Raw genomic sequence first — 19,444 nt, forward strand, 5'->3', positions numbered from 1 at the left:
TCTTTCTCTCTCTCCCTCTTTCTCTCTCTCTCCCTCTCTCTCTCTCTCCCTCTCCCTCTTTCTCTCTCTCCCTCGTGACTTCCCCTCTCAACTCTCAATCTCCAGAATGCAGTTACTCCCTGATGGTGCAAATTAGCACAGAAATATGTCTGTTATTTTTTGTGCTCTTTTTTTTCACCCAAATGTTCTCCTCTGCCCTTTTTGTGTGGGTTTCATGAGCTCTGAGATCTCATGAGTATACCAGGGGTAATAACAACAACAATAATTAGCAGGAAGGCAGAGGAAGAAGAGATAGATAGAGATTGTAGAGTCATAAGGTCAACGTAAGTTAGGACCAGGCTTCTTAGAGGCGTAAGGTTCATAGTGGCTGGGACCAGTATAAGTCATAGATGTTCACACTGAATTTGGGTACTCAGATGCGGCCCCTGGTGGCATCAGGGGTGAAAAAAACTCCCTTTCCCTTGACTCATAGTTTGTAGGGGGAAAAAGCTCAATAAGGTCCGAGAACCAACCAACCACAGACTGCAACCAACCACAGACTGTGACCACTCCCCTACGCACCCTTCTGAAAGTAAGCTGCGTGGCCACATCAGGCCTTCGTGCTGCTGACTGGGTTGCTACATTAAACTTCGACTTTTTTCGCACACCTCAGCTGTTGCTGAGATGGCCCATGGGTCACTCAGCAACAACTTAAAGAAACTCCTGCACACTGACCATTTCGCTGTTCTTTCTTTAAAGGGACACTGTGCATGAAATGGTCAAAAAAGGTACTGCAACTATGCTGCTCATTGAAACTGTGTCGCCTATTGCCAAATTTGACCTTTTTATGATAGTTTACTAAGTAATAAACTAAGATTTTCTAGTATGGCCCAAGTACAGTCATTTTTGCAGCTAAAAATGGCTATTTCTGGAAATTCAAAATGGCGGACCATGGAGAAGATCCCCCTTTTCATGTATGAAAAATGCATTTTTTCCAGTCATAATGAATACTTAGAATTTCATGGTGGTGGTAAATATTCATGAAAAAGGTAACATTAGTGAATGGGCAGCATGAATTCTGGAAATAAACAACTAAAAATCTCCCACAGTGCCCCACAGAAACTCCCGCACACTGACCATTTCGCTGTTCTTTCTTTAATAACGACATTTCGGTACTAGACCTTCATCAGGCAATCTCCTGACTGGGTTACGACCACCACTCCTCCTGTGTCCACTCATGTACAGTAGTAGTGTCAACAATAATCGATTCGGCAATGCATCGCAATGCGGGGCAAGACAATTCAATAACCGATTCAACAAATGCCATAATCGATGCGGTACCATTTTTCAAGTTTCAATTCCTTCCTTGGGCATTTCTGGAGCAAACTGACTTTAAATTAAATGAATGTACTTCAAAGCATTGAAAACTGTAGGACTGAGATACACAACAGCCAATAATAAAATGTTGTTCCATATCTGACTACTTGTATTGCCTCCTAACTGAAAAATTCGCCTTGCTTTCAGTAGAAATGTAATGCATTGCAATGCATCGTAGAATCGGACTGAATCAATTCGAATCAATTTGTAACCTCCCGAATCGTAATCGAAACGAATCGTGAGGGCAGTGCCAATGCACACCACTAATGTACAGCCGGTGTGGGGGCGGTGGTAGCTAGCTTAGTTCGTTCGGGCAGGCAAAAAGTTCGAGCACCGCGCGGCTGACTCTCCATGATCGTTTCGTTGTGATACTGAATCCAAGTTGGTCCTATGGCTGTGGCAGGGTGTGGAGCAGGTACGTCCACCGTGTGTGAATGTGAATGGTGAGTGTGTGTGAATGTGAATGTAAAAAGGTTGAGCGCTTGAGTGTGCGGAGGCTTTATATAAATATATAATTGCACTCCATATATAATATATCATAAATAATTTATGTACAGCCACCGCCACTACGTAGCAGGGAAGGGATGAGAGTGACATTACTGACTCGGCTGTTTGTCATGGTCTGCAGCCGTCCTCCCACCTCCTGTCTGGACGGATAATTACTGTGAAAGTGAAGTGAAAGCCCAACTGGGAAACTCCCATTGTCATTGTGACGCAGCACTCCACAGCACACAAGTCCACACTGCACACTGCATACAACGAAATTGCGTTCATGCCTCATGCCGGGACGGTACCATGCTCAGGGTACCTCAGTCATGGAGGAGGATGGGGGAGAACACTGGTTAATTACTCCCCCCACGAAATTGGCTGGTCGGGAGTCAAACCGGCAACCTTTGGGCTACAACAAGTCTGATCGATTGTGCCCAAACGAAAAGCAAAAAGTGGAGGCCGAGTCGCGCTGTGTCGAGCTGTAGGCCAATCAGAAAACCGGCAGTGGAAAAGAGGCATTTGTGTGTTAAGGAGCAAACTAGTGCATTATGGTTCACATTTTTGAGCTCTTTGAATAAAACCAAATTCTTTTAGTCAACAAAAACAAAATTGTTTTAGTCAGACTATATTTCAGAATAATAAGGTCAAGTTTCCAAAAGATTTCAGATAGCATCAAGGAATAATACACTATTAAAGCGGACGCTGACTTTGGCCTTCATTAAAAAAAAAAACTTTGTTGCAGTCAAACTGTGCCAAGGAAATGCAGTGGTCAAGGCTCCGATGCACGCAAGATGTGGATTTTCAAGGAATCAATTACTACATACACCTTGGACACCCATTTTCTACCTGGGGCGTGGTCACAGTCTGTGGTTGGTTGCAGTCTGTGGTTGGTTGGTTCTCAGACCTCATTGAGCTTTGTCCCCCTACAAACTATGAGTTGTTAAACTCCATGAATGGGGGCGATGTTAAACTCCATGAATAAATTGTAAATTTACCAACCACTTCTAAGAAAATCGAACAGCGAATGCTATACATTTGACATCGGAGTAAGTACAGTATGGTCTGATTGGTCGAGGCTCTGAGACAGAGGCATACTTCCAATGGTCTTGTTGTCAGAGCAAGCTTTGTCTGTAACAGTGGTTCTCAAACTTTTATAGACTTATAGACTCTATAACCCCTTAGCGCAGAGCCTATGTTATAACCTCACTGTCACGAAAATTGTAATAGCTATGTATGAATCTGTTACTTTAGGCTCTCTGTACTGTCATAGTAATGTTCTTATGATGTAGTTGAGTATTTTCAGCCAATAGTGAATAGGCCCGCCGGCGACCCCATCTGCAGTAAGAGGCTACGCTGGGTGCAACAGCCAGACCAGAAAACCATCATTCCATGCACATCGTCTGTTGGCTTTTCCCATCCTTGCTCTGAGCAGAGCAAATACAACATCTTTTCAAACTCAAAAAAGTTGCTTGAAAAGAGAAAAAACTTTTCTTCACCAAGGCACTCCAAAAAGTATAGATAAAAATGTCTTTATTATTATGACATGTCCATTAAGGACTTTTAAACTTGCCCACGCGTAGCGGCAGTTGAGCCTTCTTTAGGGCATAGTGATATTGACACAGTGAAGCCTCACCTTTTTGACATTGAACTTTGAACCAAAGAGCACCCACAAGAATACTTTTTTAATCTTCCTAAAGGGACTGAGCACGCCTCTGACTTCCAAACATTGTATCTTTTCAAACTCATTTGAATTGCCTTTAAACTCTCAACTTTTAGACATACATGATCTGGATAACCATTCATGTCACAACATTGTGAGTTTGCATTGGTGGTGGGAAATGCTTCTGCGTGATATGATCTCTGTGTTGAGCTATGTCCAGACAGAGGGTTACAATCCTCACTGCGGATACCAGACTGATAGCCGATAACAGCTAACTAACGGTATCTCTCAGTAATTATCACGGGAGAGCATTTCCCATGCGGAGAGCATTTCCCATCACATGCAAAACAAAAGAGATAGCCAACAGATTTGGCAAGACTGAGAGGGCAATGACACGAATGGAGTGTAGCCAATCACCCCAGCACTAACACTAACACTAACACTAACACTAACACACACACACACACACACACACACACACACACACACACACACACACACACACACACACACACACACACACACACACACACACACACACATAGAGACACACATACATGTGGGCATACACACACACATGCACACACGAGCGAATACACACACGCACACACACACATAAATTTAAAAGTCATAGTCGAAAGACACCAAACCATACACACACACACACAAACACACACACACACACACACACACACACACACACACAGTAGTACTAAAGTCCCTGTGTAACGTTGTAGTCGTCTAGTACTATAGTAGTAAAGATAGCAAAGTGTTCCACTAGCAAAACGGTGCATAATACAAAGCTACAAACATTTCAGCGTCTCTCCACATTTTAGGAGAGAAAACTAGGAAGTGTGTCTCGGATGAGAGTGAGACTGTATCGCAATATGGTGTCGTCGTGTAGAACTTTTTTGCATTTAAGCTCGCCAGTGCCTCTTCCACATTTTAGGAGAGGAAACTAGGAAGTACAGTAAAAAAAACAGCCTGTTTCTTAGATAAGACTGTATCGCAATATGGTGTCCTGTGGAACTTTTTGGCGTTAAACCCTATGGTGTGCCTGTTGGAGTCCCTGGAGCCTGTAGTAGCCCGGGGGGGGGTGGGGGGTGAGAGGCAGAGCAGGTGGTGATCAGCCGGAATGCAAATAAGACTGAGTGAGTGCCGGAAGCAGTGCACACATGACTGCTGCGTAACACAGTGAGCTAACAGACTAGTGTGTGTGTGTGTGTGTGTGCGTGTGTGTGCGTGTCTGTATACAATACACTACAGTGTGTGTGTGTGTGTGTGTGTGTGTGTGTGTGTGTGTGTGTGTGTGTGTGTGTGTGTGTGTGTGTGTGTGTGTGTGTGTGTGTGTGTGTGTGTGTGTGTGTGTGTGTGTGTGTGTGTGTGTGTTCCACCCCCAAACACACACACACACACCTTAAATCAATACAGTCTCCTTCCCCTCAACACACACGCACGCATGCACACACACACACACACCCAGACACACACACACACACGCACACACACACACATACACACCGAGTCAAACATGCCATGCACCCCCGGGATGAACAGCCGATGAGAGCAGGGATGCTTTTTGTTTACCTGCGTCTCCCACCGGAGTGGCGGTGGTGGCGATGGTGTCTGTGCAACATTATGCTGAGCCACTGTGGGAAAGTCTCATTCCCAGATCCGTTAGCATTTGTCCTTCTCCTCTCCTCTCCTCTCCCCTCCCTGTCCTCTTCTCCTCTCCTTTCTCTGTATCGTTTGCCCACACACACTAACACTCACTCACACCCACATACACACACACTCATGCAGGCACACACCTTGCGACTGCACTACGCCTTTCGTCGCTGTCTGCTGCACCTGTCTCTCAGATCTCCCCCCCCACTCCTTCTCCTCCATTACGCTTCTGTCTCTCTCGCTCTGTTTACATCCCCCTCTCCTTCCTCTCCTCCTCCTTCCTCCTCCTTTAGTCTCCAGTGGCAACCACCGGCCTCTCTGCTGCTCGCGCTTCCTGTTGGAACGGTTTGCCGGCCAGTGCAGTGCCAGGGGGTGGGCTGTGCCAGTGTCTGGAGTGGGTGTGGCTTAAAGGGTAGTCAGCACTTCTGGTTAAAGGGCCAGTTCAGTCAATTTCAACATGCAGTTGTAATGCTCACACTACCCTGGACTTGTCAGTACCTGAGATTTTTTTTCTTCTTCTTCAGCCTTTTCCGAGATTCTGGTCATTGTAATGGGGGCAGCGCTTTGTTTACATTTTTAAAAAATAATTTTTCTTTATTCCCAAAAACATCCAAAAGGTTATACAACATCAGCAGACAACTAGCAAACAGCGGTACCTTTTGGGAAAATATTTGGAGTAGGCCTATGTTAAATTTTTTAAAAATGTAAACAAACGCTGCCCCCATTAGAATAGCTCATATCTCGGAAAGGGCTGAGCCGAAAAATGTGGCATCACCGGGTACTGACAAGTCAAGTGTAGCGTGAGCAATACAACAGCATATTGAAATTGACTGAACTGGTCCTTTAACCCTCGCAGTGCTGTATCAAATGGACAGAGGGGGATTTTGTTTCTTTTTCTTTTTTCTTTTTATTAAAGACTGCATGACAGCCTTCAAAGCTGGTGTGTGAATGTGTGAATGAAAGCCTTGTGAGTCAATAATGTAGTTGGGATATTGTGCTATGGAAACACAATTTGTCTGATTGATTGATTGATTGATTGATTGATTGATTGATTGATTGATTGATTGATTGATTGATTGATTGATTGATTGATTGATTGATTGATTGATTGATTGAGTGGCTTGTTCTACATATTTTATTCAAACAGGGCTGTGACTTGATGCAGATGTTTCTCTGACATGTATTTGTAAAGGTTACTATACTGTGAACTTTAGGCTTGATTGTGCAGCTGACATTGCCTGTACCAAATTAAACTCTTGAACAAATTTAACTGCTGAACAATTGTTTGGCTTTTAAAACAGCAGCATTTTAAGCACAATTTCGACAAAGCTGCCCAAAGCATACTACAGCCCAAAATATCACACACACCCACACACACACACACCCACACACACACACAACCAGCAGCATATCAACCAGACATTCACCGACAGAGACAAAGCACTCCGGTGACAGGATGTGACCTGGCTGTCACCTGACCACCAGCAGACCATGGGCGGCAGGGCAGGGCAGGGCAGGGCGAGTTATTACAGTTTTTCTCGATTGCCTACACACAAGTTCTGGTACTTCACACACAATTCTCGGAACATCTCACCCATTTCCCAACTCCCCTAACCAATGTCACTGAACACTAAACACAATTCCTACTTACAGTTTTTTTTTTTCGCTAAAGCACATTTTTTGGAACCTTTGGCTGCTTTTGCTGAACTCCTCACACTGATGCACAAACTTATAACCAAATCAGCCAAACTGATAGCACAAAAACTGATTAGCACTCAGTTTGTAATGTTATAAAACACACTCACTGCTTTGCACACAATTTGCAAAATATGAACACACTCCTAGAAAAAATATACACACTCGTTGATATTTTGTACACTACAATACTAATTATTACACAACATGTGACAGGGGGAAACACCTTTAGATAATCTCTTCACTTTGCAACCGGCATACTGTATAAATAAGACACAGGTAAGCTTTCTGTGTAGAAAATAATGGAAGGAGAAAGAAACACCAGAAGATTGAGGATCAGAGGAGGGTGAGGAAAGGGAGGAAGGAGACAAAGGCATATAGGCTACACGTAATCAACAGATGACACATTCGTTTGACCATGTCATCAACCATGGCATGAGCTACAGGAAAGCAGGTGAAAAGGTTCAACCCAATCTGAGCCGCTACACTGTAGAGAGCATAAGCAGAACATTTCACGCTGAGAACCGGTATGTAGAGTCATTTCATACTCAGCAGTGCAGTGTAGCAAATATGTACAGAGTGTATATGAAAGACAATATAGTATATACTGACTGTAATGTGTGTAATACAGTAATGTACAAGTCAAGGGATTGCTACTTTACAGAATTACTAGAATTCTGAGAGCAGGTGGCCGAGAACAACTGTGTGTTCACACCTGAGCAGGAGACCCACATTCTGAATATGGTGATGGCTAACAATAAAGCTGCAGGAAATTCCCTAGGCCTAATAGAACATGGCAGAACCTTTGCAAATATAAATAATGTGAGCATCTCTGCAATATCACGGCTAGTTGAAAGAAACAAAATTCACATGAAGCAGGTCTACAAGGTCCAGAACATATAAAACAACTATGTTGATATGTGCAGATAATCAACAATTAGTTTTGAATATACTGTAGGAGTCCATACTGATATTGACCAGACGGCATGTGAGGACTGGATAAGGTGATATGTTCTCCGCTGTCTTGCACTTGAAGACATAGCATGTGATGTCAAGGAAATTTTATTGCCGGATCCAGCAAGGCATATGGATGTTCAGTAATTTCCTTTGTTAGACTTACATTGTGTTTTCTTGTATATTTGAATTACATGTCAAAAACACATTTTTAGTTTGCTCTGGGGAACGTAAATAAACATCCATGATTGAAGTGTCCTCCCCTGTGCCTATATCACAAATATTCATGAAAAAAGTGTGATCTACAATTGATTTGCATTGTGCAAAGAACAACACAAGCTAGATGTGTGTATCATTTATACTGCATGTGTGTAGTTGCAGTGTGTGTGTGTGTTTATTATAAGATAGTTTGTGTGAATGATTTGACACAAAAATGCACATTTTCAAAAAGTGTATAGCGTTTTTCAACCTTAGTTTGATTTTGCAACACATCTACAGTGCTTTGCTAGATAGATGTGAAGTTCTTGTAGTTGTGTGTAGAGTTTTGCAAAAGCAGCCAAAGTTGCGAAAATTGAGCTTTAGCAATCAGAAAAAACTGTAACACTCAAATTCCAGTTTTAAAACACACTCTTTTCACACCATTACACACAATTCTCTGGATTACACTCAATTTTCATAAAGAAAAACACTGGGTTTCTCATGGAACACACTGTCATTCACAACACTACAATCAACTGCAATACTCACTTCCTCATCACATGGGCAAACTCTCTTCATACCGGTTTACAATCTGAAATCATCACCCCATAAGGACACACATTGCATGTCATATTGATGAAAAATTAGTGGATGTAAAGAGAAAACCCATTTGTTTAGTTTTTGAACTTATAAATATGTTATACAAGACATAACTTTCATGTGGTTACCCAATATTTTAGAATACATTAGTGCAGTTTTTAGTAAATACTTTTAAAAATATGTAAAATATATACACGTCTGTGTACTCCGAGTCTAAAAACAATATTTCAGTATTTTACTACAGAAAAATACCCTCTTTAGTAAGTAGAACACTGAAGAAAATAAGTTTCTACTGTGTTTCAAGTTGAGTATAGAGTTTTTTTTCATAGCAATAGGCTATACAGTAATGTAATGTTTTTTTTGTACTGCTAAATAGGCAGTGGGGTTTATCTTTGTGTTGTTTTTGTGAAAAAGACATAAAACATCTTTCTGTTTCTGTTTGTGTGTTGGGGGAATGAAGTTTTTCCAACTTATGTCACAGTATCCATGCAATCCAGAACAAAAAAAGCCCAAGTTACTGGGAGAAATTAGTTTTACCCTGTGCCCAACAGTGTTTTAATGGGTCTGCAAATGTGTATTGTAGTGACTGTCTGTGTGTGTCATTTGACGACAAAATGAGGTTTTTAGAAGAGAGTACATTGTTTTGAGACAAGAAGTGCATTTTTCAGAGGTAGTGAAGAGTTTGGCCCGTTGTGTGTGAGGTTTGGAGATTTGTGTGTAGAGTTTTGAGAATTCGAAGACCGATTCCGAAAATTGTGTGTAGGCAATCGAGAAAAACTGTAATAGCCACACCAACCCCATGTGACACCTGGCGACTGGGGCCATGCCAGAGTGATGAGCTGGCTCCAATGCCGCCTTTTGCATGCGCCAACAACACACTCAACACCCGTCTGCCAGAGGTGAGTACTTAAAAACAACAGGCAGGATAATAACACTGGTGTTTCCGTGCCATCCACTACCCCCTACATCGTCCGTTCTCAAACTGTACTGACTGCTGGTGGGTCTGCTAAATACCTCATGTGGCGTTCATGAGGGGATTTCTACAAATGTGGTCAGCGTTTTCAAGACAAACTAACAGGCTGAATGTGCAATGTTAAACATATGTTTGTATTTCACTACAATAAGACAGTAACGTCATCTAGGCCAATACCGGTATTTAAAAAAATATATAGATGTGATCTGTAGCATCTGAACTTTCAGTGCCTAAAACTAGCAAGAGCTTGTTGGTCAAATAAGTTGACAGAACCTCGGTCCTGGAAAAGACTGAGGAGATTGAAAAACACTTCCCTGCATGTGGCCAAGTGACCAAAACTGAGACACCTGCTGGCTACTGTGTTCATCCAAGAGTGATGATATGGCACTACTGCCACCTCTGCAAGTGCAAACAACACACTCAACACCTGTCTGCCAGGGGTGAGCACTTCAAAATAAGAGACAGGATAATTATAACATTGATGTTTCAGTGCCATCTGCACCACACCCCCCCCCCTACGGGATCAGCTCTATGTTCCAACGGCCCATTGGTCCCACAGCCCACTGGTCCCACATTGCTAGACTTTTAGGTTTTTTCAAAATTAGGCCCAATGGTCCCACAGCCCATTGGTCCCACAGCCATGGGTGTCACATCACAAAGACTGTGGGACCAATGGGTTGTGGGACCAATGGGCTGTGGGACGAATGGGGCGTGAGAACATAGACACTCCACCATAACCTAATTGTTATGCTCTTGGTCAGACCAAGTCTCGAAGAGATTTGAAAGTCGATGATAATCAGGCTAAGCGTGCATAGTTCTACTGAAAACAGGAAGATTTTGTGTTGCGGAAGTAATTTCTGAAGTCGCTTCACCAAAAAATACACTTTTAGGGGTTCTCATATATTTCATATCAAGCCAAACAACATTTCCTCCAGGATCAATAAAGTTACTGGAACTACCACTGACATTCATAGTATTTTCAATGATAACCGTCATGTGTCTCTGATACGGCCGACTCCTCAACATCTTGACTAATGAAAAATCTGCGGGAAACATTGTGTAGGCCTACCTGAGTGACCAAAAAAATAAAAAAATACGGCAGGATGCTTTGTTCTCTCCACTGAGAGGGAAGGAACCTGGGCTTCCGAAGTGGTTCTAAAATATCCCTGAGTCTGCTGACACACACACATGTAATTAGTGGAAAAGCCTATTGAAGGCTGCTCTCTTCTCTGCACCGTCACCCCCTGTACCGTGCCGCATCGGCAGCCCCCCGCTGGAAACATATACTCAGCAGAAAAGGAGCCTAAGTGGAGGAGAGATGTTGAGAGAGGGGAGCAACAGTGTGTGTGTCCCTTGTGCATGTGTTTGTCACAGAGCGTGTGTGCGTGCCTGCGTGCGTGCCTGCGTGCGTGCCTGCGTGCGTGCGTGCGTGCCTGCGTGCGTGCCTGCGTGCGTGCCTGCGTGCGTGCCTGCGTGCCTGCGTGCGTGCGTGCGTGCGTGCGTGCGTGCGTGCCTGCGTGCGTGTGTGAGAGAGAGAGAAGAAGTACAGTAGGAGGAAGTGTTAAGAAGGGGGTGACGCATGAGCATGAGAGAGAACCGCAGTGATAGGAGAAAAAGAAAAAGAGAAGAGAAAAAGAGGGGGAGGTATAGGTAGAGACGGAGTGTTCATGTAGGCTACGCATATATGAGAGAGAGAGAGAGAGAGAGAGAGAGAGAGAGAGAGAGAGAGAGAGAGAGAGAGAGAGAGGACAGGAGAGGAGAGGAGAAGAGAAGAGAGGAGAGGGAGGAGAGAGGGAGGAGAGAGGAGAGGGAGGGGAGAGGGAGGACAGGGGAGCAGAGGAGAGGAGAGGACAGAGGGAGGAGAGGAGAGGAAAGGAAAGGAAAGGAAAGGAAAGGAGAGGAGAGCAGAGGAGAGGAGAGGAGAGGAGAGAGGGAAGAGAGGAGAAAGGAGAGGAGAGGAGATGAAAGGAGAGGAGAGAGGGAAGAGAGGAGAGAGGGAGGACAGGGGAGCAGAGGAGAGGAGAGGAGAGGAGAGGAGAGGAGAGAGGGGAGAGGGGAGCAGAGGAGAGGAGAGGAGAGGAGTGGAGAGGAGAGGAGAGGAGAGGAGAAGAGAGATGGAGGAGAGGAGAGGAGTGGAGAGGAGAGGAGAGGACAGGAGAGGAGAGGAGAGATGAAGGAGAGGAGAGGAGAGGGGAGAGAGGAGAGAGAGGAGAGGAGAGAGGGGAGAGGAGAGAGGGAGGAGAGGAGAGAGGGAGGAGAGGAGAGGAGAGGAGAGGAGAGGAGAGGAGAGGAGAGGAGAGGAGAGGAGAGGAGAGAGGGAGGAGAGGAGAGGAGAGGAGAGGAGAGAGGGAGGCTTATCTGCTGCAGTGCAGGAAGGAGCACAGGAAGACAGGAGGTAGAGCCGCCTCTCCTCGGGCCACATGTTTCCCATCCCAACTAGGTCACTGCTCCACCATGCCACACTACAACTCCCAGGTGCCCCGGGCGCAGGGGCCTAAAGTATACTCTCGCAGGGCATGGGGGGCAAGGGGGCCCATATGAGGCGGGGAGGGGGGGGCACATGGGAAACGGGGCCCCTCCACATGATATTAGGCCCTCTTTTTTCGTTTGGGGGCCCATTCTTGGTAGCTTGCAGGGGGGCTTGAAGTACTACCAGAGTCATGAAATTCAGAGTTGTGACAAGCGGGTTACAGGAAGATGGTTGGTGACGTTTCACATAGATTCAAATAGTTCTAGGCAACAGCTTTCTATTCGCTGGAGATTAACCCAGAACCACTGCATAACAAGCAAGATTAACTAAAGACTAACTAAAAATGGATTGCATTTACCTTTACCGCACTTTCTTTGTTCTATGCCGACTTCCAGGAACTAGTGAAACTATGTCAAAGGCTATATCAAGTAAGGATAGACCGATATATATATCGGTTCGATATCGGGCCGATATTTGCTTTTTTTTAAGTGCATCAATATCGGCCGATATGCGTGGTTTTGGCCGATACGCAATATTTGTTATTTTATGTCATTCTGTTTTTTTTTAAAAGCATCAAGACACTTTATTTTTTTATTACTTGATTGTTAGACATTACTTGATTGTTAGAGTGTGTGTTTACATGTTACAAGTTCTACCTCAATTTGATAATGTCAAAGGAATGTTTATTTTTAACTTGAGACCTGGAATATTTGTCATTTTTTAACCTTTTTTCTAACCCATATCGGCCCCAAATATCGGGTATCGGAAATCGGGTATCGGCCAAGGGTGATGGAAAAAAAAAATCGGTATCGCATCGGCCATTAAAAAACCTGTATCGGTCGACCCCTAATATCAAACTCTTACTTCCATGGCTCTGCAGAGCCCCATTCACAATCAGCTCCATTGGACCTCCCAACCCTGTCATTCAGTAGGCCTACATGTACAGTAGGTGGGGCAATATGACTCCCTTCAGCACCCCATACCTGGGTCCCAGATGACACAGTCTCACTATCCCTCCTCCCTAGGGTGACCATCTACATGACTGGTAAAGGGAGGACATATCACATCGGAAGGGGGGTTTGGGGGTCCTCCCCCAAGAAAATGAATGTTTCTTAGATGCAATTTCAAAATATAAACGTAGGAGCAGGTTCGCACACTAAACAAGACACAAAGGTCAAGCACAAGGAGTTTTTTTATTAGAGCAGGGTGGAGCAGACGTTTCAGGCTGTTGCCATCATCAGTGCTCTCAGTGCTCTGAGAGCACTGATGATGGCAACAGCCTGAAACGTCTGCTCTACCCTGCTCTAATAAAAAAAACTCCTTGTGCTTGACCTTTGTGTCTTGTTTAGTGTGCGAACCTGCTCCTACGTTTATATTCTACTTCTTTTGGGTCCACGCACCTAGTTAATTTTTGTAACATCTAGAGCGCAACAATACTCCTACCTTTAGATGCAATTTCATGCATTGTAGCCTCTTACTGCAGATGGGGTCGCCAGCGGGCCTATTCACTGCTTGCTGAAAATACTCACCTACATTGTAACAACATTGTAATGACAGTACTGAGAGTTTTAAGAAACAGATTAAGACATAGCCATTACAATTTTGGTGACAGTGAGTTTATAACATAGGCTCTGCGCTAAGAGGTTAATGTATTTTTGTCCGGCTTAATGCTGTGCCTAACGCCGGACAAGGCACTGAAAAGACGGACAGTCCGTCCTTAAGACGGACGTCTGGCCACCCTACTCCTCCCTGCTTTGACAGCCCTGCCTTGCACCACCACAAAGCTCTTTCTTTCTCCAAGCCTGTGTATATTTCTATATGCCTATATTTATACACGTGTTATGAAGTCAGTAATAGAACCAGGCCAGCATTGCTGCCTCATGAGTTGCAAATGAAAAGTTGAGGATGGTTGTTCACACACCATGTTCAGTGTAGTTATCACTGCAGCAGTTCTTCTGATGTCTTTTTTTTCATTTGTTATCGCTAATCTGCTTGAATAGGAAATGGCACCAGTTATTTAGCCCCAGCTAAATAGCTCTGATCTCGTGCTAATTCGCATGCCAAGGATGAAGGTGCTTGCGAGCTGATTCGAATGCATAATCTGCTGTCATGTCAGGAGGTTGGCAGTTGAAATGGGAAGGTGCAGGCAGCAGCGAACAGGGAAGGAAGAGGGGGGCAGTGCAGTGAGAAAGCTCTTTCTTTTGAAATGCAAATCATAGAGAAAAAAAGAGAGGGGGGAACAGAAAAAAATGACATTTTTTTCAAAGCTGGAGTGAAGTAGTCAGTGAGATTTGTTCAAAATATCTGGCTCATCTTACCATGTTTGTTTCTCTGCTGCAGGAGCATCTGTGGAGAGATTGGGAATATCATTAGCCTAACAGGCAAACACACAAAGGCTAACTTCTTTAGAGCATCTGTCTTTTTGATCTGCTTTGAAGCCCACATTAAACAGAGAAGCAACAACACGACAAACAAACAACAAACAAAAAGCAATGAATTGAACCTTAATGTTCAGAATAGTCTCAACCACCCACACAATCAAAGTGAAAATGCACTGCGCGACTTGTGCAGCAGCAGTCTGTGTTTGGTTGGAAAGCTATTTAAGTCAGAGACATTTCTTTGAAATCTACAAATGTGGCAAACACACATAACCCGTAAGTCCCGTAAGACGCTCGTCGGCGCTGACTAATAACAGGCCTGCATGTAAATAAATACTGAGTCAGACTGACTGGAATCACCACGGGCCAGGGAGCAGTTTAAGTGGGGTATTATGTAATCGCACCTCAGGCCTCACACACGCCGCTCACGTTCGAAAGCGCACTCGCCCCTCGGTAAGCACTGGATGAACTTGAACAGCATAGCGCGCTTGCACCCAGCGCATTGCTGAACGATTAGCTCTCCAGGGCCCTGTTTACAAATCTCCTTAATCATCTCGATAATCACCTCTCTCCAACACTGGGTATTAAACGCCTCTTCCTACTGAAGGCCGTCTACTGCTGATGAAGACAAACGAGATAGAACTCTTTCATACACTGATTACTGCTACACAGTAGCATTCTCATACACCGAATGGTAGGCCTATTTCTAGCAGACGTATGGATAGCCTAAATTTGGACATTTGTCGTCAACTGTGTGTCAGAAGTTCATGTCGATTTTAGGTGTGCATGAAGTCCATACCTGGAAAGGTTATGGCCGCAGTGCGTAATCACTGAACCAAAACAAACAGATCATCAAATGACAGTCAAACTTTTTAGTGCCCACTGCTTTAGCAGCACGTTGTTGTTGAGCGACAAGCTCAACTCATAAATCATGGCATAACAATAGCCTACAAAAATGGCAGATGGTGTAACGTGGAAGAGTTTTTTTTTCCTCACACACACACACCTGTATGAGAAGCGCAGGTTTCACTGGGGTTCTCCTGAACCACGGAGGTTGCCTCGGTTATTTCCTGGGTGGACGTTTCTGTCGAACATTGTCCAGTGTCGGCCTGCGGCGGGTGGGGCTCTGACCCCGCTGCGCTTGACATGTTATCCTTCACAGCATCGACATCAGCTCTCATGGTACAGCTCAATGCTCCACTGCCTTGGGGCACAACTGCAGCGGCCTTCTGCTCCCCTTCTCCATCGCTATCCTCAAACTCAAACTTCTCCCCCTGTTCCTCTTCGTCCTCCTCCCCTTCCTCCTCCTCCTCAGCTGTCCTGGCCTGCTGATGGGTGGCTGTGGTGGACATATGCTCTGAAAAAGAAAAACAAACATTCCATGTTTGAACTCCAGAAGGAAAGAGACACTTAGGCCTAGAAATATGGTAAGGTATTGGCAGAGGTGGAAAGAGTACAGAAAATGTGTACTCAAGTAAAAGTATCTTTACTTTGCCTAAATTCTACTCAAGTACAAGTAAAAGTACCTATCTAAAAATCTACTCAAGTAAAAGTAAAAAGTACTCCAATTAAAATGTAATTCGATACTTAGTTACTTTTAATTAGCTTTCCTCTTGAGAATGTCATGTTTATTTTTCTTGAATATCGTCCTCCATAACCTCTATCTCTTGCTTGGCACCAGCCATCATCCAATACATTGATACAAGATAGTAAAATAGTGGAAATGCTGTGTGCCATCCTGCACAATCTTTCATTTCTGGCGGATTGTGGCATTATTGTGCATGGCATTTTGTCTCTCAGTCATTTTTTTTTTACTCAGTACTCAGGCCAGGTTCCAGTGTAATTGAGTAAAGTACTTGGGTCAAAATGTACTCAAGTACAAGTAAAAGTATTAATTTAAAAATGTACTTAAAAAGTACAAAGTATTCATAAAAAGCTACTCAAGTACAATATTGAGTAAAAGTAATAAGTTACTTTTCCACCCCTGGTTATTGGTGCAAAGATTAGCCTAGTGATGATCTAATGCTGCCACTGTCGTTGTAGACATATGGCTTCAAATGTTGAAATCCTATTGCAAATTATGTCATGTACAGTATCCAATTAGTAAACAAGCATTGTTCACTCCTACACCCGTGTATGTTGTGTCAATAGGCCTACCGTTAAAACCACCACCTGTCCTTGCTGCAGGCTTCAACTGTCTAGCAATACATAGTTCACATAGTGCACATATTTGCTTAAGCACAGGTAGGCCAATGGCAATTTACTGTATAACGCACTGTTGTCAAAGTAGAAGTAATGATGTAAGTAGCCTACAACACACGCACTGATATTACATTGTTTTTACACTATTCCACAGTAATGAATAGCACTCAAATTCCTACTGTCTGTTATGGTACAACTTTGACCAAGAGAACTGGCAATGTTGCACTGGCACGCATAATAGCAGTAAACTGTTAATGCAACATGAATATTCCACTGTTAAACATAAAATAAAATAAAAATTCTGTGAAGGTTGGTGTACATTTGCAATCCAGTGCAGGGAGGTTGCACAGATATCAAATCTTTCTTGAAAACAGCTCTCAAATCCAGACAGTAAAAAAAGTACTGCAAAAGTCATGAATAAAAGAAAAATCCAGTCGGAAGCACAGCACACAGCGCAGACAGACACCAACTCTGGAATGTCACTGTTTTGGTGTTCAGAGAGAATCCTTGAACTGTTCAAACTTTACATGGGGTCCGCATCTCTCTCAGCGAGCTGCTCCATGCCACATAGACGATTCTTTGTTCACCACATCACTGGCTTAGTGTGTAACTTCTTCCTCTTATCTAAAGAGGAAGAAGATGAAATGCTCAATCCATTTCTGAGTGAAGTTTTAGCGAAAGAAACTTCTCTATTTCCCATTGGGGATGGGTGGCATGTTCTTCTGTCTCAGAGAAGGAGGCACGGTATCTGGCTGAGAGGAGATTAGAGTAATGGTATGAGGAGGAGGAGGGCATATGGTTGATGAGAGGGGCTCTTAACGTAATTAAACTGCCTAAAAGGTTTTACACACAGATTAAATTCAGCCCCTGTTGAAGTATTTCTCTCATTATAGCTCTGCTGATACTAGAAAACACTCGTGATGCGGTTCACTGTACACTGCCCACCTCACCGCTCTGCTCAGCCTCATGCAGTCCACTGAAGTGTCCTTCAGGAGCGCGGCCTGTGAGGCGGAGGCATGACTTAAGAGCAGTCTTGTTATCTTTGAAGGAGGCCTCCTGTGTGGGTTGGATTGCATGGCTGGGTAATGTGCTTTCAGACCTGTGGGAGATGTTTGCTTCTGGCCTGCCAGTTTCCACTCCTGATATGATGTACAGTACTGCAGTCAGTGTTGCCAGATTGGGCACCTTCCCTCCCAATTGGGCTGCTTAGATGGCCGTGTGCGGGTAAAAATGGCATTTAGCAGAAAAACGTGCCCAATTTTTGCCATAGAAATCAATAGAATTGGGCGGGATTTTGTGCTTCTAGGCGGGTTTTGAGCATTATTTGGGCTGGAAATCATCAGCCTCATCTGGCAACCCTGACTGCAGTCTAAGGGCCCTACAAGACCCAGTGAACACGGGATGTGTTTTTGCTCAAGGTATCTCACCAAGCCAAAAGCCACATTCTGCGTTACATGAATCAAAAGAACAGCGTTCAGCTGGATTCAAAAGCATTGACCTAGTTGACGTGTTTATCCTGTTTTAGCACTACACTGAAAGATTATAAAGACTTGGAGCAAATATTGTTCTTGAACACGAAAAGGATACATGGACTCCTTTAGTGCTGGTCCACAAGGAGTGTTTCGGTTAACCCCATAATGCACACTGTACCATCTTAAAGCATCAGAGAGAAACGAAAAAGCTACATTATACAGATAGCCATAGCGTAGCCCCATAATGCACGCCACAGTGGAATGCTGTAATAGTCATTGAAAGGTTAATTACCATAGTACTACACTACTATGACATAACACATGTCCTTTAGTAATGCACTGTGACTGTCATTGCCTGTCTGTTAACAGCAAATGTATAACGTCGCCGTGTTTCAACAGGTTAACATGTGCAAATACTCTGCTTCAAAAGGAAAAAAATGATACATAACTACTTGCTAAGTGCTAGCCCACAATGATCCTGACAAGTTAACATGTGTAACATGTCAAAGTCGTATCTGTGCTGCCTGCCTTTAGCCCTCACACCCCACACAAGAGGAAATAGCCCAGCTATTAGCTTCACTTTCACCCCTCCGGCAGCCCAGCAGGGCCTTGCTTTACGAGCGTCTCCCTGCCCAGCATATGCTTTGCATTTCAATCAACTCCCCTCGTCCTCCTCTCTGGCCCCACCGAACATTCCTGGCTTGCTACAGGGGCCTTTCCTCCACCCCGCCCCGTGGAGAATGACATGACAAAATGCTGAAAAGGAGTGGGCTGCACAAGCATCTAATCAGGATTTGTACGGCCTGTTTTTGTTAAACCCCTTTATCCAACAAACCTCCATCATCTGTTTGGCAGCTCTGTTGCCAAAAGCTGCATGACGCCTGTCTCCTGATGCTATCGAAAGGAAGTGATTTTATTTCATGTTTTTCAAATGGGAATGTTGAGATTGAGATGATTGAGAATGTTGAGATGTCTGCACCTCCACGTCAGACTGAAGACTTTTGCACGTGGTGAAACAGTTAGAGGCCTAGCCAGCTGACTGGAGTGGACTGTACTTCAGTTTATAAAGTCCTTAAGGGACTTATACAGCACTGCCTGTTCCTTTGGGGGGGGGCTCATAAAAGACCATCATTCAGCCACATAAACACTGGCAACTGAGGGCGACTAGAATCTCACAGTTGAAGTAAAATGGCATGAGAGACTGACCACCACCATTGTCTCCACATCTGCCCCTGTGAAAAGAGTCTCTTTTTTTCCTTTTTTTTTGCTCCCCTCCTCCGAAACATTCCGGGGGTTGTTCCATGGAAATGCGGGCCAAGGGAAATCTCA

At 44.1% G+C, this 19,444-nt stretch overlaps 2 protein-coding genes across 3 annotated transcripts in view; both read right to left on the reverse strand.

The window, feature by feature from the left end:
- arhgef10la (Rho guanine nucleotide exchange factor (GEF) 10-like a) overlaps window positions 1-15,794 on the reverse strand; it is a 277,194-nt gene extending 261,400 nt beyond the window's left edge. For both annotated transcript variants that reach the window (XM_063214836.1, XM_063214835.1), the window contains exons 1-2: window positions 15,448-15,794; window positions 14,382-14,409 (exon numbers count right to left, since the gene is read on the reverse strand). In XM_063214836.1, the coding sequence (XP_063070906.1) occupies window positions 14,382-14,409; window positions 15,448-15,793 (374 nt within the window). In that variant the 5' untranslated portion in view covers window position 15,794. The remainder of the gene's footprint in view (window positions 1-14,381; window positions 14,410-15,447) is intronic.
- A 1,837-nt stretch (window positions 15,795-17,631) lies between these two features.
- Window positions 17,632-19,444, reverse strand: part of chd5 (chromodomain helicase DNA binding protein 5) — a 57,749-nt gene continuing 55,936 nt past the window's right edge. The window contains exon 12 of the mRNA XM_063216233.1: window positions 17,632-17,644. Within this exon, the coding sequence (XP_063072303.1) occupies window positions 17,632-17,644 (13 nt within the window). The remainder of the gene's footprint in view (window positions 17,645-19,444) is intronic.

The sequence above is a fragment of the Engraulis encrasicolus genome, chromosome 14 (assembly GCF_034702125.1).
Source record: "Engraulis encrasicolus isolate BLACKSEA-1 chromosome 14, IST_EnEncr_1.0, whole genome shotgun sequence".
Lineage (NCBI taxonomy): Eukaryota > Metazoa > Chordata > Actinopteri > Clupeiformes > Engraulidae > Engraulis > Engraulis encrasicolus.